At 43.5% G+C, this 27,194-nt stretch overlaps 2 protein-coding genes across 5 annotated transcripts in view; both read right to left on the bottom strand.

The window, feature by feature from the left end:
• Window positions 1-732: 732 nt before the first annotated feature.
• On the bottom strand, window positions 733-9,950 carry LOC106542855 (membrane-spanning 4-domains subfamily A member 15-like). Of its 3 annotated transcripts, none has more exons than XM_087714683.1 (7): window positions 9,392-9,407; window positions 7,995-8,242; window positions 7,094-7,255; window positions 6,883-6,939; window positions 5,167-5,301; window positions 2,516-2,635; window positions 733-1,003 (listed from the first exon to the last, which is right to left on the bottom strand). In XM_087714683.1, exons 2-7 carry the CDS (start codon window positions 8,208-8,210, stop codon window positions 884-886), a joined length of 810 nt encoding a protein of 269 aa, XP_087570809.1. In that variant the 5' UTR covers window positions 8,211-8,242; window positions 9,392-9,407; the 3' UTR covers window positions 733-883. The 3 variants fall into 3 exon arrangements, with proteins under 3 accessions (XP_087570809.1, XP_087570816.1, XP_087570802.1); XM_087714690.1 differs by lacking the exons at window positions 733-1,003; window positions 9,392-9,407 and adding exons at window positions 1,563-1,976; window positions 9,504-9,950; XM_087714676.1 differs by lacking the exon at window positions 733-1,003 and adding an exon at window positions 1,563-1,976 and having other exon boundaries at window positions 9,392-9,410.
• A 13,397-nt stretch (window positions 9,951-23,347) lies between these two features.
• The window catches only part of LOC148049494 (membrane-spanning 4-domains subfamily A member 15-like), a 30,194-nt gene continuing 26,347 nt past the window's right edge, over window positions 23,348-27,194 (bottom strand). For both annotated transcript variants that reach the window (XM_087714755.1, XM_087714749.1), the window contains exons 6-7: window positions 24,286-24,399; window positions 23,348-23,976 (exon numbers count right to left, since the gene is read on the bottom strand). In XM_087714755.1, the coding sequence (XP_087570881.1) occupies window positions 23,863-23,976; window positions 24,286-24,399 (228 nt within the window). In that variant the 3' untranslated portion in view covers window positions 23,348-23,862. The remainder of the gene's footprint in view (window positions 23,977-24,285; window positions 24,400-27,194) is intronic.

Here is a 27,194-nt window from a genome sequence, read left to right as displayed (position 1 = left end):
TCAATTTAAGTACCCAAACAATATGGAATATTTTAGCTATATACAAACTTCTTCTAATCTGTTTTGCGATCACAGAGATTGTGCAACTGCTACTACAGGAAGTTCTCAACTTACAACTGGTGACCATTCAAATTTACTACAGAACTGAAAAAAGTGACTCATGACCAGTCCTCACACGTAGCTGCATCCCCATGGTCACGTGATCAGAACTCAAGATGCTTGGCAACCTGCCTGTACTTAGGACAGTTCTGGCATGCCAGAATCCGGGATTGCTGTTTGTGACCTTCCCAGCTGGATTTTAAAAAGTCAAATGTGGGAAAACAGATTCACTTAAGGACCATGTGAGTCACTAAACAACCAGAGTAATTCACTTAACAACAGTGGCAAAAATGGTCATAAATCGGGCACAATTCACTTAAACTGCTTCACTTAGCAATGGACATTCTGGTCCAAACTGCAGTCGTAAGTCGAGAACTATCTGTATTGTGTCAATGATGTGTTTTATAAATAATATGTGTTTTAATTTGGTAGCCGTTTTTCTTTTCTGCAGCATCAGACCTCGTACTTAATTCCATATTTGTCACAAAAAAACAAACGTCATCTAGAGTATAAACAAAATAAACAGCCTCCATCATCCATTGTAAGGAGTGTACAGTACTTTTTCATAAATATGCTGATGATTTGTAGCACAAATTCTTGATTCTAGGAAATAATTATTAAGAAAAATAGAAGAACTTTTAAAACTTGCCACCATTTAATTTGGTGTTTAAAAGCTGTAATTGAAAAGGAAACAAGCAAGCTGGACCAAGAAGTAAAGTAAAATGAAACGCATTGCTTCTCCTGAAACCTCTTTTGCCAACAATTCTCATACTTCCTTCTTGTTTTACTGAGATTTGGTATCCATGTTATCGTAAGTCGGTGGAGGATGAGGAAGAGGAGGATTTGGTTCAGCTGCAACTGCTCCACCTCTGATGACTTGGTAAGGGACAAAAACTATGGGTGGCTGTAACAGAAAAGAACAGTCAACACAATAAGTACTCAGGGACACATCTGTTACTCTAGATAGGAGGAATAGATTCTCCAGTTGTGTGTTTTTAATTGTGATGCTAGCAGTGTCCTAACAGGCTGAAATTCTTGATAGCTCAAAGTCCTGAGAGAGAATTCTTTAAAACTATATATTAACATGCAAATGTTTAAGTAACCTTTCCTGATCAAATCTGCCAGCCTTATCCACATATTCAGAGAGTATCTGCTCAGGATCTCCCACCTATCTACCAAGAGGTATGACAGGAAGTCCCTCAACAACCCAATGAGTGTCCTCTGTATGGAGTAGGTGACTTAAAAGGTGGTACCAACTAGGATGGTCCTCTAGTAAGTGATAAGAGAAGTGAACTGGCTTCTCCTGAGGACCTTCAGAGACTGATTTTATTTTGTGTGTTACTTTTGGTTCCAGTTATATATTGCTTATATTTTATGTTCTGAATTTGTATACAACTGTATTGTTGTAAATCTCCAAGGCTCCAGCTTAATTGAGGAGCAAATAAATAAATAATATTCTAATGATTTTTTTCACAAAAGCTGCCAATTATTAATTTATTTTAACAATTTAAAGGCTCGAAGAAGATCCATTTCCCTCCAAGGGAAAATGGAGGTCATTTTTTGATTTCTCAATTGGCTTCAAATGACAGCGGTGAGAACCGATAAAGGAGAATATTTGTAGCTCAGAGTTTAAATGAGGGTCTCTGAACTTGCTTGTTTCTTTGCAGATATTTTATAATCCAAATAATAAATCAGTACTGATGATCCAAAGGTGTTTTTTTCAAGAGGCAACTGCACTTTCTGGCTTTTCTTTGAAGACTTTTCACTTCTCTTCCAAGAAGCTCCTTCAGCTCCTTTGGGACATCCATGACCTGGATGACTGAGAATATCCATATGCACTGCACTGATGATGTTACCCAATTTGAATAATGCAATTTCTGCAAGAAAGCAACCAAACTAGAAAGCACCATTTTTTAAAAAAAATGAAAAAGACCTATTTTTTTCTTCAAAAAATGGAAGCATTCTGGAAAAATGGGATCAAATGACAGAACCTTTAAATTAATATAGTCACACTACTAAAGTAAATATATACGTTTAGAATTGAGCCCTCTTAAATGAGGACATGAATTTCTGCATCATGGAATTATAAAGGGACAACAGAAACTGTGTTGTATTCATGACAATCACTCTACAGCAAAACAGAAGCTGGGGGGGAAATTGCATCATCTAATTATTCATATGCAGAAGCAAATAAACTACAGGATGCTGGATCAAAATTCAAGCCTCTCCTAGTTTATAAATATTACTGGGTAACCTGAGTAACCAATCTCACTTATATTTCAGGGTAATAGCAAAGAAACAAATAAAAGGTGAGGTTAGGGGGAGTGTAAATATAAAGAAGAAAAATGGACAATTGTCTTTACATTCTTTAACAATGAGAACAGCTAAAGCTATTATCAGAGTATCAAATAGTTACCTGGGCAACCTGGGCAATACAGCAAGCTGCCTGGCACCCAAAGTGAGCCATGGAAACAGCGATGCAAAATTCCAGCACGCTGAACAAGAACAGCATACAGGAGATGCCAAAATTGGCACTCTGTAGAGTAGGAAGAGAAGTGGAAAGATAGTTGTAATCTGATGGGAAATTAATGTAATGGTATGTATTGGGAGGAACAATTGCATTGGGAAAAACAGAGACACTGTACAGGTAACCTTCGACTTACAACCACAACTGGGATCCAAATTTCCATTATTAAACGTGGAGGTTGTTAGGTTCTGCCACTGTTGATAAGCAAATTGCTGCAGTTAAGAGAATCATACGGTTGTTAAGTGAATCCAGCTCCCCCCACCCCGCTGCCTTTGTTGATCAGAAGCTGGCTGGGAAAGTCGCAAAGGGGATGCTGGAACTCTCCTAAATAAATTGCTACTATCCAAGCCCCCAAATTTTTATCAGGTGACTGTGGGGACGCTGCAGCAGTCATAAATGCAAGGAGTGGTCATAGCTTTGAGTGTAACTGAAACTTTGAATGGTCGCTAAATGAATAGTTGTTCATTCAATTAAAGACTGCCTGTACAGCCTGTGTGATATGAGAAAACTGCATGAGGGAATATTATTAGCATCTCTTATGTTCTGTAGCATTCTGAAGGGAAATTCCAGATACCACTGAGAATCAAATGGGGACCAGCCTTATTTCAGATCAACACATAAAAGCTAAATCATTGCACAGTAGCCGGTAGTGAAGGCCATAGTACATTGCTTTATCATTCTTATTCTTAATCAGGCTATGATGACACAAATAGAGTAGAATATTTTGGATGTTCTCCTGAATCCAAAGCAGTGAAAGCAAACTAATTCATTCTGCAACCTGCCCATTTTCCTTATTTGGAAAATATGCCATCTCCATTCCTCTCCCCCAGAACCACTTACAATCATTCAGACAGATTCTGATCTGCACCTGTTGCTTTGGAAGAGCCCTGTTTCAATGTGTGGTACCTCCTGAAGCTAACAAACCAATGTGCGTAATTTATCCTTGAGTCAACACCATAAATAATAAAGGCATCAAATACCTTGTCCCTATTGCCAGACCCCTTCCTGCCCATTGTTGCACCTGTTCTGATTTACTCCTGAATGCGATTGCCTGGCTTCTAAAAATCCCACCTGTTACAGACTGGTTTCCTCCTCTGACTTTGCTGCCATCCATTTTCAGCATGTCATCAGCCAATAAGGAAAACATCCCTCACTCAGGATACAACAGAAATGGGGTATCTGCTCTGCAATTTGCTTGCCCTCCACTTCCCAATAGGAAATTTAGAGGGTCTGTTTTCCTGCTGCCTAGAGAGAAGTAATGGAGATGAGTGTCTAGGGCAGGGATAGTCAACCTTTTTATACCTACCGCCCACTTTTGTGTCTCTGTTAGTAGTAAAATTTTCTAACTGCCCACCAGTTCCACAGTAATGGTGATTTATAAAGTAGGGAAGTAACTTTACTTTATAAAATTTATAAAGCAGAGTTACAGCAACCCACTACCGCCCACCATGAAAGCTGGAACGCCCACTAGTGGGCAGAAGGGACCAAGTTGACTACCACTGGTCTAGAGAGATTCTCAGTCATCCAAGTCATGGTTCTCTCAGAGGTGCTTTTTCAAGAGGCAACTATCAACAGAGGCTGGCTGAGTCCAAAGAGGAAAAGTGACTGGACTCCCCACTGCCGTAATATATCCACTCTTGGTCACCTGACTTTTTTCTCCAAGATAATGGGTGAAGGGAAATAGATTTTATACACCTTGAGGCTCTTGTTGGATGGGATCAGAATAAGAGAGGAAAAGCCTAGTTTTATACAAGTACAGCTAATGATGGCTTACTCTCATCAGGTGTAAAACTAACTCATGGGTTGGGGATAAGGTAAAGGAAAGCTCATGGTAAAATTGGCACCAACAGAGTATGGTTAAGCACAGCAATGCAATTTGGATTCAACCAGTCTAAGATATATTGTTTCTCCTCCTCAAGAAGGATGCAGCTCGATCTATTTTCTTTATCCAAATTCTTTCCAATCATCTGTCTAGCCAGAAAGGAGAAAAGCCCTGGGTGTGTTACTATTATGATTTAACTCTTAGAAGAAACAAAGGACTTTACAAAATACTAAAAATTGAAGCCATTGATCCCAGGTACTGGTGTGGTTCTAAACTCTCCACACTTCAGAACTTACCTAAATTCCAGTTTTCTAAAACAGGGTGGCAAATGCAAAGAAGGAGATGGAGGTGGCAGGAAAATCTGGTATAGATTTCAGCATGTACAGCTGTATTCTATGCTATATAGAATTCTCAAGCATTCCATGTTTACCACTTTTTTTTAAAAAAATAATCCCCTCCTCACCAAAAAGAAAAAAACTGGAGAAGAAAAAGAAATCTATAAAGTCCTAAGCATGATCATAAGGTTGTTTGTCCATATTAAACACATATATGTATATTTTAAATTTTCATATGAAGTACAACATATCTCTTTGGGACTGAGACCTATTCAAGGAAAAATTTCAAAGAAAAGTCAAAGGGAATGGAATATCCCAGCCGCATATCTCCTTCTGTATTCTGCACATAAAGCCAAAATGTAAAACAAGATTGGTTAACTTACGGCTAAACGGTTAGTGGCATATTGATTGATATAGCTCCAAGAAGTACTGAAGATTATCAGCTCGCATATATACAGAAATATACCACTTAATGCCATTAGAGCACTTACGATGTTCATTCCTACACTGGATTTCACCTGAAACAGAAATAGACCAGAAGGAGAGAAATTACAGTGTCAGCATGAGTCTTATTAAATGCAAAGCATATAAACAATCAGCCCAACTATGGTGAAAACAGTGACAAAGAAAATTTATGTGGGTGCTTAATGACACATAGCCAGTCAGTGATGGAACCAGACAGTATCCAGTAAGATCATAGGAATCAAAAAGCAACGACAATACATTTTCCCACAGTGGGAATGCAAATGCCACAATTCATTTGAAGACCTTTCACTGTCAAATTCCTTCTTTCTCTTTCTGGATGTCAGTCTCCATTGAAGGCCAGGTGGTTACCAGTGACAGGAAAATGATACAACTTTTTCACCCCTTAACACTTTGCTTAAAGAAATCCCACACAATTTATAGTAAGACGTGACATTCTCTAAGCATTAAATGTTAATGTTAAATGCTCCTTTAACTATAAAACATTACACAGAGGCTACTAGGCAGATGAGAATGGAGAATCGTTTGGAGCCCATAGTGAGGATTGTGAACATTTAAAAATTGCTCTCTTTTTAATTCTCCCCTGTCAGGAATGTAGTATTTTTCTATCAAGGTGGTTCTTTTTCTTCTCTTGAATCCACACTGTATTCCTTTGCAAAACAAAAACATTTCTGTGTTGCCATGAACACACTTTAAATCAAGGGGCAGGAGAGAAAGCAAGCCCTTTGCAGGAGGGCCACCACCAACTCTCCCTTTGATTCCCAGGAGGATTCCCACACTTGTTCCATACTTTCACTCCTAACATGCTGGGCTTCTTCCTAATGTTGCTTTCATGTAAGAACACTTCTAAAACTGGACCCCCTGTCAAGGAGGACGAGGAGGAGGAGGAATGATGATGATGATGACAGTTTGCTTCAACACTAGAGCATGCAAGAAGACACCTCTACTCAGCACTCGCAATAGTAATAGCACTTAGACTTATATACCCCTTCACAGTGCTTTACAGCCCTCTCTAAGCAGTTTACAGAGTCGGCATATTGCTCCCAACAATCTGGATCCTCATTTTACCCACCTCGGAAGGATGGAAGGCTGAGTCAACCTTGAGCCTGGTGAGATTCAAACTGCTGAATTGCAGGCGGTCAACAGTCAGCAGAAGTAGCCTGCAGTACTGCATTCTGACCACTGTGCCATTGCGACTCAAAATTACTAGTAGCAACTAAGGAAGCTCTGGTAGAACAAGCACCCATATTATGATCATTGACTCTCTCAGGCTTCTCTCATTTTCTTCACAGGACCTGGAGTGTTGCAGGTTGCACATCAGGAAGGGAGCTTGGCAAAAAGCCTATCGCAAAATGGGGACCAGGGGAGGCTCAAATTTTGGATTGCTGAATATTGTCTACTGTTGACATAGAATTTTCAATGGAAGCAAGGCTTGGAAGCAAAAGTTCATCAAAGAAGGAAGATGGGGAGGGGAATTTTTGAGTTTGTTTGTTTTTCTTTCCCAGATGTTGATTTAAGACTAAGCAGTATCTGATGAGAATTGACAAAATAAAAGACAGGAGTGCTTACAAAGAAACAACATAAAAAGAAATTCAAATGCTACACAGGTTTCTCACCAAACCATGATTTGAACTGTTCACAGCTGATATGCAAAGTGATCCAGAAGAAATAAACTATGGAAAAGGAAAAAGAAAAACAAATGATTGTAGTCATTGAAAAACTGAAAACATTGAAAAAACCATTTAAAAAGCAAACAGGACTTTTATAAGTATCTATTAGCCATTACTGCCATCGGCCATGACTCAACAAAAATTTTCACATACTTACAAATATCCCTCCCCAAAAGGGGTAACCTCCAATTGCAGACAAGGGCAAATAATAATAATAATAATAATAATGAGAAGGAGAAGAAGACGAATAAGAATAAATTGAAGTAAGGGAGACAATCCCAAAGCCGATGTGGATCAGCCCAATCAATATTTGGACAGCCTGTGGAAGGAAAACACACAAAGTAAGACAACTTTGTTCTCTGAATCTGAGAAAAACATTCTTATTTTTTAGCACCCCAGGAAAGGTTTATATCCATCTTTGAAAGGTCCCTCAAAGATGTTGGGGCTTCTCAACTTCCAGTGCAGGTGTTGACCCAAGGCCTGGTTTCCTATGATGAAAAATCCAAATGGGGAGAAGGGACAGTTTGAGACCCATTGTCACTATGTACCAGACATTTACTCCAGATTATGATTGAGTTTGACCCTCAGTGGGACTGCTTTTGCCAGGAAGAAGGTCTCTACGAATATCAAGATAGATATTCAAGAGAAAAATGGCACCTCTCACTACAGACTCCTCTGCAGGAGGAAGTTGATCACAGTCATAAGCCCAAAGTGACTTCAACCGACTTGGGCTGCAGCCAATCCATGACCAGCTTCTTCTGGAGAAATGCCCAACAGTTGCACTTCTCAGAGGGAAGGGAGAAAAAGAGATCTGTCTGAAACCATGGCTGAGCTCCACTTTCTCAGTTAAAGAGCAAAGCAAAAGAAATTCATAGCCGAGTCAGAATGTTTTGCAGAAGGACAAATGAAACCACAGGAAGAACAGAGGTTTCTGGAGTATATTCCAGAACCAGACAACAGCCAAGTCAAATTCCAGAACTTCAAGATGGGGCTCTCAGGTCTCTACATAGCTCTAAAACCTTAATAGATTCAAACAGGACATAGCGACACATGCCTACCCCAAGCACTTTGGGCTCAGCCTTGAGGAATTTCTCCAAAGGACTCTTTTGTGGGACTTGTTGAGGAGAACTGGTGGGAATTCCAAATTGCTGAGCTCCATAATAGGGATATGGAGTTGCTCCAGATGCCTGAAGACCAACATTGGGCAATCCAGGAGCTGTTTGGATTATGTTGGCTTCATTAGAGGGGATGAAAACTGCAGATCCACTGGCCATTCTTGCTGGAAGTGATGCCACAGCTAAGTTACCTGAAAACAAACAAGTGAGGAAAAGTTAATGTCTTAACATCGAGGAGGCAAATTCTGGCCCTTCTCCTTAATGTCACTTTGAGAGATAATATTTGCCTGCAGTAAAACTGAAGAAGATTTCCAGAAGGCTTCAGGGAGCAGGATAGTAAAAACATTCAACTTTCTCAGGGATAGAAATCCTTCCTTTTGCTACCTTTCAGCCAGAACCAAAGAAGCTTCTTGCTTGAGAAGTGAAATGTTTTCAAAGAAAAAACCAAGAAACTCCAGTTTCCTTTTGAAAAGCATCTTTAGGACAACCATGTCCTGGTTGATTTTGAATCTCCATGGACATCAGTTGAGGAAAAGTTAATCAGAACACGAGGAATGTAATGTTTTTCTATGCAAAACATCTTTTTTCTGATCTTAGCATCACCTCAGATCCCCCAGCTAAATGGCATTTCCATTTGGACAAGGTTTTATTGTACCTGCCCTTCTGTCCTGTTACTGGGAGATGGATCTAAAGGCATCAGGCATGGACGATCATATTGATTGCCATTTTCCAGGAAGGTCATACCAATTTGGACATAAGTTACTGTGAAGGACAGAAGAGCAGGGATCTGTATCCCAACCCAACTTTGCTTCACGGATGAGATGAGGTTTCTTATCAGAACTCAACTGGACCCACAGTCTGGGTTTCCTAACAAAACTCCAGACAACCCCAGAAAAAAGTGAAGCGATACAGTAAAGTCCCAACTGCCATCGGCATCTAATATTCCTCCGGATTTTTAAAACTCTGACCCAATGAATGAATTTATACAGATTTTAAGAGGAAGCGTCTTCCTTCTTGAGCTGTATTAATTGGAAGTCAAGGTTAAGCGAAAATCGACTCTTCCACCCTCCTCTTTGAACTGTGAACATGAAATGTTGAATTTTTGTAAGTTTACGTGGCTCCTTTGAGTGTATTGGGCACTTCCATTAGGGGAAGATTGATTGCAAACTCTTCCCTGTCCGCTAATTCTGCCCTGAAATCCTCCCGTCTACGAGACCTGCGGGGGCTGCGTGGCTGAAAAGACCGCGGGTGGATGGCTGCAGGGGAGAAGCGGCAGGCACCGGATGGTCCACGTAGTAATTCCATATTATTTTGTAAATAAGTAATCAGAATATACTCACGATCACCGCTCAAGACGAGAAACACCAAAGCCTCAGGGGAAAGAAACATACCTTAAAAGGAACAAGTGGAGGGCGGGGCTCGTCCACCTACTAAAAGGAGGGGTTTGCTCACCTTGATCGAGGACTCCAGAAAAAACATCTTTCTTGCCCCTTTAACTCTTGCAACAAATAACAGTTTGGGGCCAGGAACCTTCTGCTTGTTCATCTCTTTCGCTTCTCTCCTTCTCCCAAAGTAACCAAGTCCCGCGCTTGGTGGGACTCGTTTTCAACCCCTCGGAGATTTCCACAACCTTTGCAGGAGTCGCCAGAAATAAAAACAAAAGGACGCGCATTGCGATCACAGCCTCCCCGTCTGTCTCACACACAGACACAGACACAAACCCTAGAAAAACATTCAAGGACCTCATAGGCCTCCTAGTATAATTATAAATTTATCTTTATAAGATGATTTATAACACAATTCGTTTTCATTGGTGAGATAAACTTCTGCTCTCTTGGAGAGTCTCCGATTCCTTCACTATGTGTGTTACACGGGAGCGCCCTCTAGAGTCCTGATCCTCCTATTGCTCTTTTGTACTGAATGTTCTGCGAACGTATTTTAGGTATTTTTATAGGTATTTATTGGGATTTATATGCCGCCCTTTTCCCTGAGGGGACTCAGGGCGGCTTACAACGACAAGGGAGGGGAGGTGCAAGGTCAAAACAAAACAATATGTGAACAACAGAAAAGTAATAAAAACCCAACTTTCATTCAACAGTCAAACACTCGGGCGGGTAATTAGGAACCTATCCCCAGGCCTGCTGGGAGAGCCAGATCTTGAGGGCTGCGCGGAAGGTCTGGATAGTGGTGAGGGTGCGGATCTCCATGGGGAGCTCGTTCCATAGGGTCGGAGCAGCAACAGAAAAGGCTCTCCTCCGCGTGGTCGCCAGTCGGTATTGACTGGCAGATGGAATTCGGAGGAGGCCCAGTCTGTGAGATCTAATTGGTCGATTTAGGGAGGTAATCGGCAGAAGGCGGTCTCTCAAGTACCCAGATCCACTACCATGGAGTGCTTTAAAGATGGTCATCAGTATCCTGAAGCGCACCCGGAGACCAACAGGCAGCCAGTGCAGCTCGCGGAGGACAGGTGTAACGTGGGCGAACCGAGGTGCGCCCACTATCACTCGCGCGGCTGCATTTTGGACTAGCTGTAGTCGCCGGATGCACTTCAGGGGCAACCCCATGTAGAGCCCATTGCAGTATTCCAGTCTAGAGATCACAAGGGCTCGAGTGACTGTTGTGAGGGCCCCCCGATCTAGGTAGGGCCGCAACTGGCGGACCAGGCGAACCTGGGCAAATGCCCCCCTGGTCACAGCTGACAGCTGGTGATCAAAAGTCAGCTGTGGATCCAGGAGGACTCCTAAGTTGCGGACCCTATCTGAGGGGTGTAGAATTTGACCCCCCAGCCTAAGCGTTGGTATATTAGCCAAATTATTGGGGGGGAAACACAACAGCCACTCGGTCTTATCCGGGTTGAGCACCAGTTTGTTAGCACTCATCCAGTCCTTAACGGCCTCCAGACCCCGGTTCATCACGTCCACCGCTTCATTGAGTTGGCACGGGGCGGACAGATACAATTGTGTATCGTCCGCATATTGATGGTATTTTATCCCGTGCCTCCGAATGATCTCGCCCAGCGGTTTCATGTATATGTTAAATAGTAGGGGGGATAGGACCGAACCCTGAGGTACTCCACATGTTAGGGGCCTCAGGGACGATCTCTGCCCCCCCACTAACACCGACTGCGACCTGTCCGAGAGGAACGTCTATGGGACTGTGGAGAGCAGGTCGCTTCAATGCTGTAATAGTAATTTTGGATGTGGAGACGGCTTCCCCTATTCCCAGATTTCATCTTTTTAAAAAAGCTGTTTGCCGTTACCTCTTCTAGATGCCAATTTCTCTATGTTATGACATTGGCTTTCATGTCCTTAGTTCAATTCTTAGCAATTCATTTCAAGGGGAAATTAGACAGGTGTTTCAATCAATGGGATGATAACCAATTGTGAGTGTGGCAGGTCCAGTTACTTGACACATTATAATTCTGAATTTCAGAAGAGGCAAGAGGAATCCCATAATATTTTGAATGAAATACAAATATGAGTTAAAGAATTTCCTAGGGAGTCTGTCAAGAAATTAAGATTTTATAGTAACAGTTCTCTGAGTTAACCATAAGTGAACTGGGAACAAAATTGAATATGCAAAACACAGACATTTCCAATTTATGAATAAACCAGGGAAATGGTTCTCGTATAAGCTTTCTTTTATAAGAAAAAGAAAATTGTGGGGGGACAACAAGAGGGAGATAATGTATTGATGGACAATGTTTCTTACATCATTTAATATATCAATATTTAATGTATATAAAGGACATGTTATTCTATTGGAGAAAACAACTGAGTATCAGAAGTACTAATGCAGAGTAAAGGAAATAAAGAAAAGGATAAAGGCAAAAGTGCAGAAAAAAAGAAAATAGAAAACAAAACCTTCTTACACCCTTAGCATCAAATAGCCAATAGTAGCCCATTTCATACAGACACATTTCATTAGCATTACTCATTCAGATTTATTGTACATGTGCAGCAAATAACAGTATCACAAACCTATAGTGTTGATTTTAATGATGTACAAACTTCTACAAATCTCTTTGGGATCAGAATGATTAAGTAACTGTTATTATTATGCCAATGATACATTTTATTAATAATTTCTGCTTTAATTTTACTGATTTTCTTTTCTGTAGCCTCAGACCTCCTACCCAATTTAATATTTTCCATAAAAATTAAATGCCATCCAGAATATAAACAAAGCTGCTTGCATCAACCATTGTAGAGATTCTTCCTCATACAGATGCGGATGAACTGCAGCGCAGATTCTTGCTTCTTGGTAAGCACTATAACTTATCAGGTAAGAAATTTTTAAAATTTGCCACCATTTAACTTGGTACTTAAAGGCTTTTAATTGAAAAATAAACAAACTGGAGGGCAAAAGTAAAACAACATATAATCCATTGCTTCTCTTGAGACATCTAGTACGACACTTCTCACAATTGTTTCCTGGTGTTGGTGCGAGGTTTCCCCCTGACTATGGCTCAGTAACCATATTATCATAGGCTGGTAGAAAACCCTGATTGGGTTCACATGCGACTTTTGCATCTCTGTTGACTTGGTAAGGCACAAAAAACAAGGTTGGCTTATAAGACTAGCACTGTGTAAGTAGTATATATGTTATTTGTCTTTCACTTTGGTTTCTATGGCAGATGAAATGCCAGGACGGTCACAATCTGTTTGATATACTTATATGTAAATTATATATATGTGTGTGTGTGTGTGTGTGTGTGTGTATCTTTTTAAAAAGAAATTTACAATGAGGCTTAAGAAAAAACAGGAAAGGATCTTTAGTACTGAGTTTTGTTTAAGATGGAGCCATTACCTAGTTCCCATTTATGAGTTTTTGAAAAATGCTTAGGATTAAATCCCAGTATCTATTTTGATTCATTGCCCAACACCTAATTCTTTTTCCAAAGTCCAATGTAGTTTTTCTACCATTAGCTAAACGCTATAAACAATAATGGGACCAGGTCAATAAGTAAGCATTATGAGGGAGCAGGGATTTGAACCTTGGAGTGAGAGGGAATGTGAACCATCCCTATGATCAATAAGAGAGGGTAGGTGGGCGGAGCCTCCCACCGCTGCCACTACTGGTTCACCCTATCCGGGCCAACCTCTGCTTATGACCTCGGCTTAGCCCTATCCGAAACCCACCTGTATTTATGACTGTTGGAAGAAATGTCCTTCTGGGTTCAGCTGCAAGTGGGGGAAAAGACACTGGAAACATGAAGACTGCTTGGGAAGATGGTTTAATGGTGGACAGGATCACATGGCTTCAGCTCCTGAACAGAAAAGGGGGATCACAATGCTTCCAGATGTTGGGTGAAGAAGAGAGAAAGAGAGAGAGAGAGAGAAAAGGGACTTGCTGGGTTTTTATACTCTGTTCAGCCCCACCTCTGTTTCCTGTTCCTGTGTAAGAAATGTATTCTGATGGGTTTTCAGACTCCCATGGGGCCATGCAGGGGCAACTCTCTAGGTTGTGTTTTGAATCCAAGTTTGGTTGAGTTCCCAAATGCCATGTGGTGAGTTGGGTAAAGGGCTAATACTATCATGCTTTAATCCCATCACCCTGGACCTGAAGGGGAGGGATCTTTGTTATGTAGAATAGACTGAACTAGGCTTTTTAAAATGGCCCATTAACAAAGGTGGGGGCTATTAAGAGTAAGTCTGTTTCCTGCCTAAAAACATGTTTCTCCATTTCTTATCCAAGGAAATATAATATTCTGCCTTTTCAACCTTTCCCAGGATATTTCATGTTTCTAGGAGAGAGTGGGTGCTAACTTCCTACATGACCATATTTCACACTTGTGACCATTGCTGCATCCTCATAGTCACATAATTAAAATTGGCAATTGATTCATCTTCATGATAGTTGCGGTATCCTGGGATCAAGGGATCCCCTTTTGTGAGCGTCTGACAAGCAAAATCGATAGGGAAGCCAGATTCACTTAATAACTGGGTTACTAACTTAACAGTTACACTGATTCTCTTAACAACTGTGGCAAGGAAGGTCATAAAATGGGGCAAAATTCACTGAACAACTGCCTTACTTAGCAACAGAAATGTTCGGCTCAATTGTGGTCGTAGGTTGAGGACTACCTGTATTAGTGGTGCTTAGGTGTTTGCATAGATCAGTGATGGTTAACCTTTTTGTCCTCGTGTGCCGAAAGCGCATGCATGCAGTAGCTTGTGTGCATGCCCACACCCATGCAAGTGCAACCCCCTGCGCTGCCCCTCCCCCCTTCACATGTGCTCGTGACACACACCCCCGCGCTCCCCCATCCCCCTCATGCATGTTCACATTGACCCCCTGCACCTCCCTGAAGCCTCCTGGGACCAAAAATGGGGTGCAGGGGGCCGCCATACCCCTCCCGCTCCCCCCTGCATATGTACGTGTGACACCCCCCTGCATGCACGGCAGAGTCCCAAAAATTAGCTGGCTGGTGGGAGGCATGCGCACATGCGCAGTGCAGTTGACCTGGCGCGATGGCTCCCGTGCCAGCAGAGAGGCCTCCGCTTTCCACCTGTGGCAGGCATGCCATAGGTTCGCCATCACAAGTATGGATTATATGGAGCTATTTACATGGGATTTAAATCTGCACCTCATCCACAGCTGCCATTCATCATATTTAGCAAAAGAACAAAGGGAAGCTTGTCAGAAAGCTTCATGACCAAATGCACCAATTGTCTCCATTCCCATTCAACCCAATTTGAGCATCTATGTCATTAAATCAATCCAAAGAATACTAGTTCAATATTCGAATAAAATTACTTTCAAAAACTCATTTGTAAGCATCATCGGTAAAAAGGATTGTACAATGGAATACTTCCATTTGAGAAGGAAGGACTATAAAATTAAATTTCATAAATTAAATGTTTTGCTTCATCTTTTTAATATGCAAATCAATCTTGTTGCACTTAATCTGGATGATTTAATTCCTTGTTCAAACAAGGTTTGTCAATAAACCTTTGGAGTTCCTTATCTCAAAAATGCACTTGCTGTCTTGACAATCAACCCTATGAATGGTCCATTGTGTAGCTTGTGTCAAAATCTCCTTTGTTCCAATGCTGCTGGCTTGATTACTAAAATCTGCTCAATCAACTGATATTAAAACTATAGTTGAGATTTAATTTTTAAAATGGATTTTCTCTTGAAAAATTGGTGGGCTTTTTTTTAGTATTCTGATACATTAAATGTACACTAGAAAGGAGTCACATAGAACAGACATTTGAAGCATCTCAGTACCACAGTTATAAAGAAGTGGCTTGAATGATAATATGCCTATGGCTAGCTTAAAAGAAATTTCTGGTTCATTCCATGGCTGGGTACCTGAGCACAGGATAACTGCTTGAAGTGAGGGTTGAATTTATTCATCAAAGTAAACACACAATTCAACTCTTGATGGTGGCCATGTATTGAAGACAAACCTTTGAAATTTTTATAGAGGTCTTTTAGACTTCGTTAATACAGAATAACAACATTGGAAGGAACCTTGGAGGTCTTCTAATCCAACCCCCTGCTCAGGTAGAAAACTCTATTCCATTTCAGACAAATGGTTGTTCAATCTCTTCTTAAAAATGTACACTGTTACACTAACTAGGTCATGTCCAATACTTGTGGACTTGACCTAGTACTCATGAATGTGACTTGCCTTGGGGGGTGGGGTGTCTTGCACTGAGCCTGAGAGGAAATGCCATCTTCTCCTCTTGTGGGAGCAAGTTAATCATGAAGATCTATTGTGTGTTTATCTTAACTTGATCTGAGGGGTCCTTGGTGCTCTCTGAACTTGTTTTCTTGCAGATGTTTCATTACCCTAATTAGGTAATATCAGTGCTAGTAAGGAGTACTGTCAGCTTATCTTCTGGTGTGGGTGATCTGAGAGATTCTTTGCTTGGGCTGTTTACTGATGGCTCTTTGGCAGTTTCTTGAGAGGATAGTTTACTTGATTGTTAGTCTAAAGTTAACCTTGCAGTTAATCTATGCTGATCAGGGTGCTGATTACTGGTGGAGAGGTGCTTGGGTCTTTTTGTTCTCTTTGGGGCTGGTTGATTGTCCCTTTTGCATAGTCTATAGAGGTTGTTAATGCCTGAGTGTAGGCTGATTTGTCAGAGTGACAGGTTTCTAGAAATTCCCTGGCATCTTTGGACTTGGCCTGGTCTAGGATGGTCACATTTTCCCAGTTGAAACTATGGTTAAATCTGTCTACGTGAAATTAAATAATTTTCATCGGGTCTTTTGATTGACAGTTGGTGTTCATGGATGCATTCTGACAGCCTTCTGTCTGTTTGCCCTACATAGTGGTTGTTGCAGTCCTTACATTGTACGTTGTACTGGCAGAATCCATCAAGAATATATTTTGGGGGAGGGGGGATATATAATATGTGTTAGATTTTATAGTAACGTGATTGCACTTGTATACTGTTGCTCTTTAATTTCACTGTAAAAATAGGACAAGCTGAATATATTAATAGATAGTAGAAATACACCGAAGGGAGGAGTAGAGGGTTAGAAGAAAGAGGGGTAGAGAGGGTGGGAGAGAGGACAGGAGGGAGGGTGAGAAGGAAGGGAGGGAGTGTACTGGGAGAGAGGAGTGATAGAGGGGGAGGGGAAGTAGGGTAGAGGGGAATGTAGGAGGGAAGAAGGAAAGTTGGAGGGGGGTGAAAGAAAGGGTGTATGGAGGGTCGAAGTGGTACATTGGGTTTGTATTTTGGGGGATATTGTTGACAAGAGGAATGGCTGTGTTTATTGTTTAATGTTATATGGCCCCGGTTATGCACAGTATATATGTGACTGTACGAAATGAAAATGGAAAAATAAAAACACGTTTACAGGGGGGGGGGGAGAATATATTTTGGAACCAGTGTTTTTTTAAAATATAAATCACCTTGACTTAAGGGTAACAGCAAGGCACCTGATGGGGGCAAGTTAATAATGAAGATCTCTTGTGTGTTTAACATAACTTGATCTATTTGGGTGTTTTTATTGATGGCTGTGGGTGATTCTCAGTCCCAAAGGTGCTTTTTCAGCAGGCAACTGGACTTTCTTTCTTTTTTCTCTTTGAAGACATTTCGCTTGTCATCAAAGAAGCTTCCTTAGCTCTGACTGAGTGGTGGAGTGTAGGAAGTTATCACCCAGCCCTCTCCCAGAAAAATGAAATATCCTAGGAAATATTGAAAAGGCAGAATATTTCTCTGGATGTGAAAAGAAAGAAACATGTTTTAAAAGACAGAATAGTTGCCTGTAGTTTCCTGCCCATCCCCACTGGGCCATTGAGAAGGCCGGCTAGTCCCTTTTACATAATAAAGACTTCTCCACTGCAGCTGCAGGGGGAAGGAATGTTGGAACTTCACTCAACTGATCACATGGCATCTGAGAACTCATCTATACCTGGATTCAAAACACCCTAGAGAGTAACCCCTGCATGGCCCCATGGGAGTCTGACAACCAATCAGAATACATTTCTTACACAGGAACAGGAAAAAGAGGTGGGACTAAAACAGGGTATAAAAAGCCTAGCAAGCCCCTCCTTCAGCCCTTCTCTTCTTCTCCACCAACATTGACGCATGTCTTCGCTCCGGCGACCATACAGGAAAAGGGCCAAAGAAGGAGAAACTGGCCCCAGAAATCAACCTAGAGAGAGACCAGGGCACGAGCGATTCTTGAGGAGTTTGGTGCTGGCAGCGGACTGGAGAGATATCGCTCTCCAAGGCTGCCTGCTAGAAAAAACGCCGACGCCGTTCGGGAGCCGCTCGGAAGCCACTCGGAAGACGCCGCGGCCCAGCTGATTGGGGAGCGTTTAAAGACGCCACCCGGGTGCCGCTTTTGGAGACATCGCGATCCAGCTTGGTTGGAGGCATTGGAGAGGCTTTGGGTAATACCACTTGGGGGGTTCCTTTGTGACCCGGCTGGCCTGAGAGAGCCTCGACTCTCCCCCATCTGCTGGCTGAGAGAATCTTCCCCCCCCCCTCTGCTATCTGACGGTCGGCGTTTTTCACCATTCTTGGATGTCTGGGTGTCCCTGGTGCTGCCCGCCCGACCTGGAGAGCCCCCTGAGGATTCGTTGTTCATCTGTTGGCTCCCGGTTCCTGGCAGTCGTCTCCTGAGCAGCGGAACAGCAGCGGCTGAAATCGGAGGAAAAGCGTGGAGGGAAAGATGGCGGCGCCAAACAACTGATCCGCAGCATTTTGCATCTTGGACGCCTCTTCCCTGGCCAGCCTGCTTGAGCTTGCTTGCGCCAAGTGACGGGTGAGCCTTGGTGACTGGTGAGCCCAGAGGGTTCAATTTCAACTTAAATTTCTATTATAAAAAAAAGGGGGTGGTCGTCGGAAGCTGTACTGAGACCGTGGAGCGGTGGATTGAATGACTGTGTTTGCCGCCGTCCCAGACGCCCCCCCCACCCCTCGGCTCTATTTCTGCTCACCCTGTTATCCATTGCCTTGCTCCTACGGCCCTTAGGAAAAGATCTGGCCGTCCTTGACTGACTGGTGTGCTTGCTCGGGCGGGGAAGAGGACGACGCCCTGAACCGAGCCCTGGGTCATTGTGGCCTCCTCCGGACATTGCCCCTTGCCTTCTGCTCTCGCCATTAAGAGGAGTAGGATTGTGGCTGAGTTGGCGTGGGAGCAATAGAGGATGGCGGCCGCAGTGGCGAGGACTGGGCTTCGAAAATATCAGCACTCCCCTCCTCCTCTGCCAGAGTGGCTCAGGTCAGTTCCAAACTTTGGCCCCCCAGATTGGGGCCCCTATCCATCTTTAGGAAGGAGATTTCTAGGCATACAGCCCGCTGACCTTCATTGGAAGGGTGAGACTGAACGGTTGCCGCCTATGAACACTAGACTTTTACATCTTATCCTGCCTGCATACAGCTGCCTTATATATCACGCACTTTTGATCTGGTGGCCAAGGACGTCTCCCCAGGACATAGGAAGGGAGAGGAGCGGAATACCTCTCCCCCCCTCCTTTTCATATTGTTACACATTACAACTGCGCAATTTTTAACTGGTATGGTGAGTGTATGGGATTTGCTTGTGATTGAATGAATGGCCCACTTTTTATTATTCCGTTATTGTTGTATTTTATGTGTTTTAACTATTACGTGGGGATTGTCTGAGTGAACAAATGAGTGTGTTTGATTCGGAGGGCCTGCCGGGGAACGCGGGAGCCATAGGGGTGGTTGAGGGAACCACGGACACGGGAGTGGGCCAGAGCATCACGGTCGTAACAGGGAGGGGCAGATATGGCGGGGACTTTAGGGCTGGCCATTACCGGGGAAGGAGGGCTCGCTACGTCACAGAGATCCCTCCTTCCGGCCCTATGAGTCCCACTCCAAGGCCAGATGGCGCGAGTAATCAGGACCCTGGTCTCAGGCTGTTGTCGCTAAATGCCAGGTCTGTAGTTCACAAGGCTCCCCTTGTCCGGGACTTAATTTTAGACAAGAGGGCAGACCTGGCATGTATTACTGAAACCTGGCTGGGCCCGGAGGGAGGAGTCCCCCTCGTAGAGATGTGCCCAGAAGGTTTTCAGGTGCTCCATCAGCCGAGAGCCCAGGGAAGGGGTGGAGGTGTGGCTATTGTTATCCGAGAGTCTCTAGTACCTCGTAGGATCCCTGCTCCGGAGCTTGTCGGGTGTGAGTCCCTGCTGGTGAAGTTGGACCTCAAGGGTCAAGTGGGTTTGCTGTTAACATACCTGCCTCCCAACAGCGTTGCAGCAGCCCTCCCCTCGCTCCTCGAGTCGGTAGCCGAGCTGGCAATTGAGTTCCCCAGGCTTATGGTTCTGGGGGATTTCAATTTGCCTTCGCTCGGTGAACACTCTGATGGAGTGCAGGAGTTCATGACTTCCATGACAGCCATGGGCTTGACCCAGGTAATTCGGGGTCCAACCCATTCAGCGGGTCACACGCTCGACCTCGTATTTCTCTCGGAGCAGTGGACTTGTGATCTTGGTCTGAGGGGTAGTGAGATCATACCCCTGTCGTGGTCAGACCATTGCCTACTGAGGCTTGACTTTCGGAGGCCAAACCTCCACTTTAGGGAGGAGGAACCGACCAGATGGTTCCGCCCCAGGCGACTTATGGACCCCTTGAGGTTCCAGACGGAGCTTGGGGTTATTCCAGATACTCTCGCCCACAGTCCGGTGGAGACCCTGGTTGCTGCCTGGAATTCGGCAGCGACAGGGTCTCTTGACCGGATTGCGCCACTACGGCTGCTCCGAGGCTGTGGATCCAGGAGGCCCCCTTGGTTCACCGAGGAATTCCGGGAGAGGAAGCGCCGGAAGAGACGCCTAGAGCACTTGTGGAGATCCAACAAATCCGAATCGAGCCGAGCACTTCTAACATCGTGCATCAAGGATTACATCAGGGCAATTAGGACGGCAAAAAGATCTTATATTGCCACCTTGATTGCCTCCGCTGAGTCGCGCCCAGCCGCCCTGTTTAGGATAACCCATTCCCTCCTAAATAGGAGGGATACGGGGGACCCCCTGCAGGGTAGGGCTGAAGAGTACGTCCAGTTCTTGGCGGACAAAGTTGCTCGGTTTCGGTCGGAGTTGGACTCCGATTCTGCAGATCCAGCCGAGGCACAAGGGGATAATCTGGTAGACCATCGCTGGGTTGAGTTTCAGGATGTTGCCCCTGGGGACGTGGACAAGGCCATGAGAGCTGTGAGTGCCTCCACATGTGTACTGGACCCGTGCCCCTCCTGGCTGGTTGTCAACAGTAGGGAGGTGACACGGGGCTGGATCCAGGTGGTTGTTACCGCCTCCCTTCGGGAGGGGGTCTTTCCCCCCGCACTTAAAGCGGCGGTGGTGAGACCCCTCCTGAAGAAACCATCTTTGGATCCAGCCATTCTTAACAATTACCGTCCAGTCTCCAACCTCCCCTTTGTGGGGAAGGTTGTTGATAAGGTGGTGGCCTTTCAGCTCCAGCGGGCCTTGGAGGAAGCTAGCTATCTCGACCCATTCCAGTCCGGCTTCAGGCCTGGCTACAGCACAGAAACCGCTTTGGTCGCATTGACCGATGACCTCTGGAGAGCCAGGGATGGAGGCTACGCCTCCATCCTGGTTCTCCTTGACCTCTCAGCGGCTTTCGATACCATCGACCATGGTATCCTTCTGCGACGACTGCGAGAGGTGGGGGTGGGAGGCACTGTTTTGCAGTGGTTCTCCTCTTACCTCTCGGACAGGTCGCAGTCGGTGTTAGTTGGAGGGCAGAGATCGACCCCCAGGCCCCTAACATATGGGGTGCCGCAGGGTTCGGTCTTGTCTCCCCTACTTTTCAACATCTACATGAAACCGCTGGGCGAGATCATTCGTCGGCACGGAATAAAATACCACTAGTATGCGGACGATACCCAGCTGTATCTGTCTGCCCCGTGCCAACTCAATGAAGCGGTGGACGTGATGAACCAGGGACTTGAAGCTGTTAGGGACTGGATGAGGGCTAACAAACTCGTGCTCAACCCGGATAAGACCGAGTGGCTGTTGTGTTTCCCTCCCGCCAATTTGGCAAGTATTCCATCGCTCAGGCTGGGGGGTCAAACATTACACCCCTCAGACAGGGTCCGCAACTTGGGAGTCCTCCTGGACCCACAGCTGACTTTCGAACACCATTTGTCAGCTGTGACCAGGGGGGCATTTGCCCAGGTTCGCCTGGTGCACCAGTTGCGCCCCTACCTGAACCGGGAGGCTCTCACAACAGTCACTCGTGCCCTTGTGACCTCTAGGCTGGAGTACTGCAATGTGCTCTACATGGGGCTGCCCTTGAGGAGTATTCGGAGACTTCAGCTAGTCCAGAATGCAGCCGCGCGAGCGATTGTGGGTGCACCTCGCTTCACCCACGTAACACCTATCCTCCGCGAGCTGCACTGGCTACCTGTCGACCTCCGGATACGATTCAAGGTGCTACTTACCACCCATAAAGCCCTCCATGGTAGTGGATCTGGGTACTTGAGAGACCGCCTACTGCCAATCACCTCCACACGACCTATTAGATCTCATCGATTAGGCCTCCTCCGAGTTCCATCTGCTGGTCAATGCCGACTGGCAACCACGCGGAGGAGAGCCTTCTCGGTGGTAGCTCCGACCCAATGGAACGATCTCCCCGTGGAGATTCGTACCCTCACCACCCTCCAGACCTTCCGCAGAGCCCTTAGAATCTGGCTATCCCGTCAGGCCTGGGGCTAAAGATTGTAACCCGCCCAAATGGTATGAATGTTGTGTTTTAACCATGTATTGTTTTATATGTAAAAGTCTGTTTTCCCCCCTTCCTTTGGATTGTGAGCCGCCCTGAGTCCCCCCAGGGAAAAGGGCGGCATATAAATAAACCTCTAATCTAATCTAATCTAATGTGATCACCTTTTCTGTTCAGGGCTCAAGCCATGTGGTCCTGTCCACCAATAAACCATCTTTCCAAACAGCCTCCATGTCTCCAGTGTCTTCTTCCCCACTTGGAGCCGAACCCAGAAGGACATTTCTTTCATCAGGGGAATGGAAGGATTTATACTCCTTGCAGACAGTTGGATGCAGACAACAGACTCATCCTCAACAGCCTGCGCCTGAAAGGACACAGGGCAGAAAACATCCTGAAGCCAAGGCGGCTCCACACCCATTTGCACTACTCGGGTGACCCTGAGGACATAGATAAACCTCCAACCTCCAATGACCCTCATAAATCCTTCCATTCCCCATTATCCAGTCAAAACTGAAGAAGCTTCTTGGTCTTCAAAAAAGAAAAACGAAGAAAGTCTAGTTGCCTCCTGAAAAAGCACCTTTGGGACTAGGAGATAATGTTTTTAGTTCTTGAGGCAACAAAGCAAGCTATGAATGAAGACTGTATAGCCAGATAGGAACAGGTTCAAAGCTGCCAAGGACATCGACTTGGACTTGAACTTTAGTGACTTTAGTAACTCATTGCATGCAAACCACATGTCATGAATATTTAGAGCAAAATCCCTAAGTGATTATGGGGTTTTGCAAGTTACATGCTAGACTAGAGCTTCTGCACAGAAATGTGTCAAAATGACTATAACCAATAAAAGAACTCACTCCAAAGCCAATAGGTTTAAACTATATATAAAGCAATTGTCCAGCTTTTTAAGCTGCTCCTCTTTTGGCTGAGTGATCACTGAGATGTCCTCTCTGCTTATGGACATAAAAAAGAGCTATTTTAATCTGCCTTTCTGGTTTGAACTCTGTTTTGGCAAGACACACCAGGCTAAAGACTTACAACTAACAAGTTTTCCTTGGAAGGAGAGTTGAACATGTAGTGGTGGCATTATTTGAATTAGTAAGCAGGCAATTTCATGCAGACACTCCATTAGCACTACTAATTCACCTTTATTGTACATATACAGGAAACAACAGTATCAAACACTCTACAGGCTTCAAATGTATGCAAACTTCTACTAATCTCCTTGGGATCAGTGTAATTACTATATGTAATTGCTATTAACATTGCTATTGCCAATGACCTGTTTACCAATCACTTGTGTTTCAATTTTGCTAAGTGTTTTTTTCTCCCTCTTTTCTGTAACATCAGACTTCTTTCATAATACAACAGTCATCAGAAAAAGGAAGTGCAATCCAGAATATAAACAAAGGAGTAATAAACTCTGTACATCATTGAAAATTATTGCTTCTTCCTTATTACTATTATGTAAAAAAAAGTTATTTTAAAACTTGCCACCATTTAATGTGGTGCTTAAAGGCTGTAATTGAAAAATAAACAAGCTAGAGAATAGAATAAAACAAAACAATGTAATATGAATTGCTTCTTCTATGACCTCTGGTGCAACACTTCTCACAATTCTTTCCTGGGCTTCTTGTTTTTTCTTACTCTGGCTTGGTAACCACATTATCATAGGCTGGTGGACAGGATGGATTTGGTTCAGTCGTGAGTGGTACACATTCGCTGACTACTTGGTAAGGCACATAACCAATGGTTGCCTGCAACAGAAAAAAATACTTATATATAAAAATACTGACTGTGGCTTGGGGACATCTTACTCTAGGTAGGAAGAATAGCTTCCCCAGTTGTATATTTTTAATTCTAGCACTATGTTTGCCTAGAATAAGCTGGGGCCACATTATCTGAAATCTTCGAGTTATAAGCTGTGATAGAGAAATCTTTAAAGGTAGAAATAAACATCCAAATGACGTATGGCCTGGCCATTTAATCACCTTTCTCTGATCAAATCTACATACCTTGTCCAGATATAATAAGCGAAAATTATTATCAAAGGATCAAATAGTTACCTGGTCATTAACACAGCAAGTTGCCTGGCATCCAAAATGTGTAAGTGAAACAGTGATGAAAAATTCCAGCAATCTGAACAAGAACAGCACGCTGGAGAGGCATGTGCCAACTGCCTATAGATCAGGGAGAACACATGTGGAAAGATTGTGATTTGCTGAGAAATAAATCCATCTATGTACTACACCATTAAAAGGGACTCCCAGCTGCTGCCTTGGAAACACTGGGAGGAACCATTGTATCAGGAAAAACAGGCACAATACACAGTCTCTGATATTATGAAAAAAAACAGACCAGGGAATATCGTAGCATTATTATATTTTGTAGTATATCAAATAAACCCCCGAGAATCAAATGGGGATCAGTAATATTTCAGATCCCTGTATAAAATCAAATATTTGCACAAGGGCATACATTTCACCTGAACCTTGTTACTCTGTAATGCACCATAAAAAGTTGTCAAGAAGAGCATGGATGGATGCACCACATCCATCCTGGTCCCATCTTTCTTTAGTGCAAACAGAATTGTTTCGGTCCCGTATCCAGGCCTGAAATTTGATTGAAGAGTCCAGGATCATCTGGATTGCAAAGCCACTACCTTCTCGTGATAAGATTAAATCAAACAAAACTTTGAACAGAGTGGGGGAGACCTACTTTGTCCTGCACAAGGCAGTTTGAAGTTCCCAGCACGGACAGCCGTTCTGCCTTGGGCTAGCCCCCCTTTCCTTGCAAGCACAAAAGCTGCAAAAATCGAAGAGCATTTGCCAGCAAAACAGTTTCTTCTTTCCTTCTTGCCTGAAGGATAAGAAAACCTGATAAGACGTCAGATGGAAGATCCTCTAAACAGGTACGTAGCCAGGAATTCGGAGGCAGCTGATTTTTTGCTGCCACCACCAGCAGGCTCCTCCCAGGAAGTCCAAAGCCACTACCTTCTCTAGACTGGATGAAAATTGTCCAGAACAGTGGAGTCCAGCTTGAGGAGGGATTTCACCAGTACCTCTTTAAAGGGAGCGGGGAACACACCCTTTAACATGGGTGTGCTCCCAGCTACTTGTGTTTGTTTTAGAGAAAATGAAAAAATATGTTAAAATTGAAAGACTTGTATGATTAAGGTTATGCTGTGCTTGTTTTTTGCATAGTTAATTTTACAAAAATTTAGAGTTTCTAAGAGAAGAAGAAAAACATGATGAAAAATTAACTTGTGGGATACTCTTTGAAGGGATTAAAGATCAAACATTTTAGTATGTTGTTACTTCTGATAGCTCTTAATAAAATTTTGAATTGTGAGGTTTTAAAGATTTATTTGTAAATAGAAGATATGGGGGAAAGTTTGTTTGCTTGCTTTTGGAGAAAATTATGTTACTGGCAGTGACGTGCAGTGAAGTTTATGGCTGGTGAGGCAGTCCTCTCCCCTGGCACCCCACTGATTAAAACACTTTCTTTCGCCCGCAGCAGAGCTTTCAAGAGCTTTCAAGAGGCAAAAGCCGCCCTGCCGCCCCGGCACTGTGTCCACCATAGCTTCAAAGAATCAATGCTGGATGGAACCAAAGCCGCCCTGCTGCCCCAGCGCTAGAGGCAAAAGCCGCCCTGCCGCTATGTCCAAAAGCCCTACCGGCCGCTATGTCCCACATAAAAAATAAAGTGCCAGCCCGTGCGCCAAAACACACACACACAGACAAATTACTTACAATAATACAATTACTTACAAATTACATTAATTTTGAATTCCTCCCTCCGACCCACATACCTTTTCCAGCTGTGTCACAGAGGATTTCAACTCTGCTCTTGTCTGCCATGATGAAAATGTAAAAATGTAAAAAGAAAAAGGCAAGAGCTACTGAAGCCAGGCTGGATTAGCTGCTGCTAGAGTCCCCAATGGATGACTCTGCTTAACTGTTTAAAAAAAGCCTCTAAAAAAAACCACCCTCTACAGGAGGAGGCAAGAGAACCACGTGCCTCATCTACATAAGGAATTTTTCGCCTTTTAATCCTTACTTAACTCTGCTCAAGTGATCATAAAGTCAGACTAAATGAGGCACGTGGTTCTCTCGCCTCCTCCTGTAGAGGGCACTTTTTAGAGGCTTTTTTAAACAGTTAAGCACTAAGCAGAGTCATCCACTGTGACTCTGGCAGCAACTACTTCAGCCTTTTTCCTTTTAATTTTCTTTTCTTTTCATGATGACAGTGGTGGGGCCCTGCCTCCCCTGACTGCACGTCACTGGTTACTGGATAAAGAAAATAATCAACAATGAAGGTGGCTTAAGGTTAAAATATATACCATATTATTTCTGGTAACTCTTCACTGGACTTTTGCTAATTAAGATTGAATGATGAGGATTTATTTGTTCATAAATAAGAGATAAATTTTGAAAGAAGAGATCTTGGTTGAAATATCAGAGAATATAATAAGTTATTAATAGGTTATTGAAATTGTACTTGAATGAGAAGTCATTTCTTAATATTTTTTTCACTTTTTCTTTTGTGCTGTTCATTTTTTCTTTTTAGATTTTTACTTTGTATTAGGTTTTTTATTTTTGAGTTTTAATAATCATTATTATAAAAAACAGCATTCAAATGCAATACAGCTAATCTTCAACATATGACAATTGAGCCCAACATTTCCGTTGCTAAGTGAGACATATGTTAAGTGAAGTTTGCCCCATTTCATGACCTTTCTTGCAGTTGTTAAGTGAATCACTGCAGCTGTCAAGTTAGTAACACGGTTGTTAAGTGAATCTGGTTTCCCCAATGAATTTGCTTGCCAGGTTGCAAAAGGTGATCACATGACCCCAGGATACGGCAACTGTTATAAATAGGAATCAGTTGCCAAGCATCTGAATTTTATCACATGACCATGGAGATGCTGAAAGAATGAGAAACGGTCATGAGTCACTTTTCCCCCTGCTATTAC

The sequence above is a fragment of the Thamnophis sirtalis genome, unplaced genomic scaffold (genome assembly GCF_051295495.1).
Source record: "Thamnophis sirtalis isolate CommonGarterSnake01/CBP01778 unplaced genomic scaffold, rThaSir2_p1.2 scaffold_1, whole genome shotgun sequence".
In the NCBI taxonomy this organism is placed as follows: Eukaryota; Metazoa; Chordata; class Lepidosauria; order Squamata; family Natricidae; genus Thamnophis; species Thamnophis sirtalis.
Note: the sequence above shows the minus strand (reverse complement) of the source record. Positions and strands in the feature narration are given on the sequence as shown.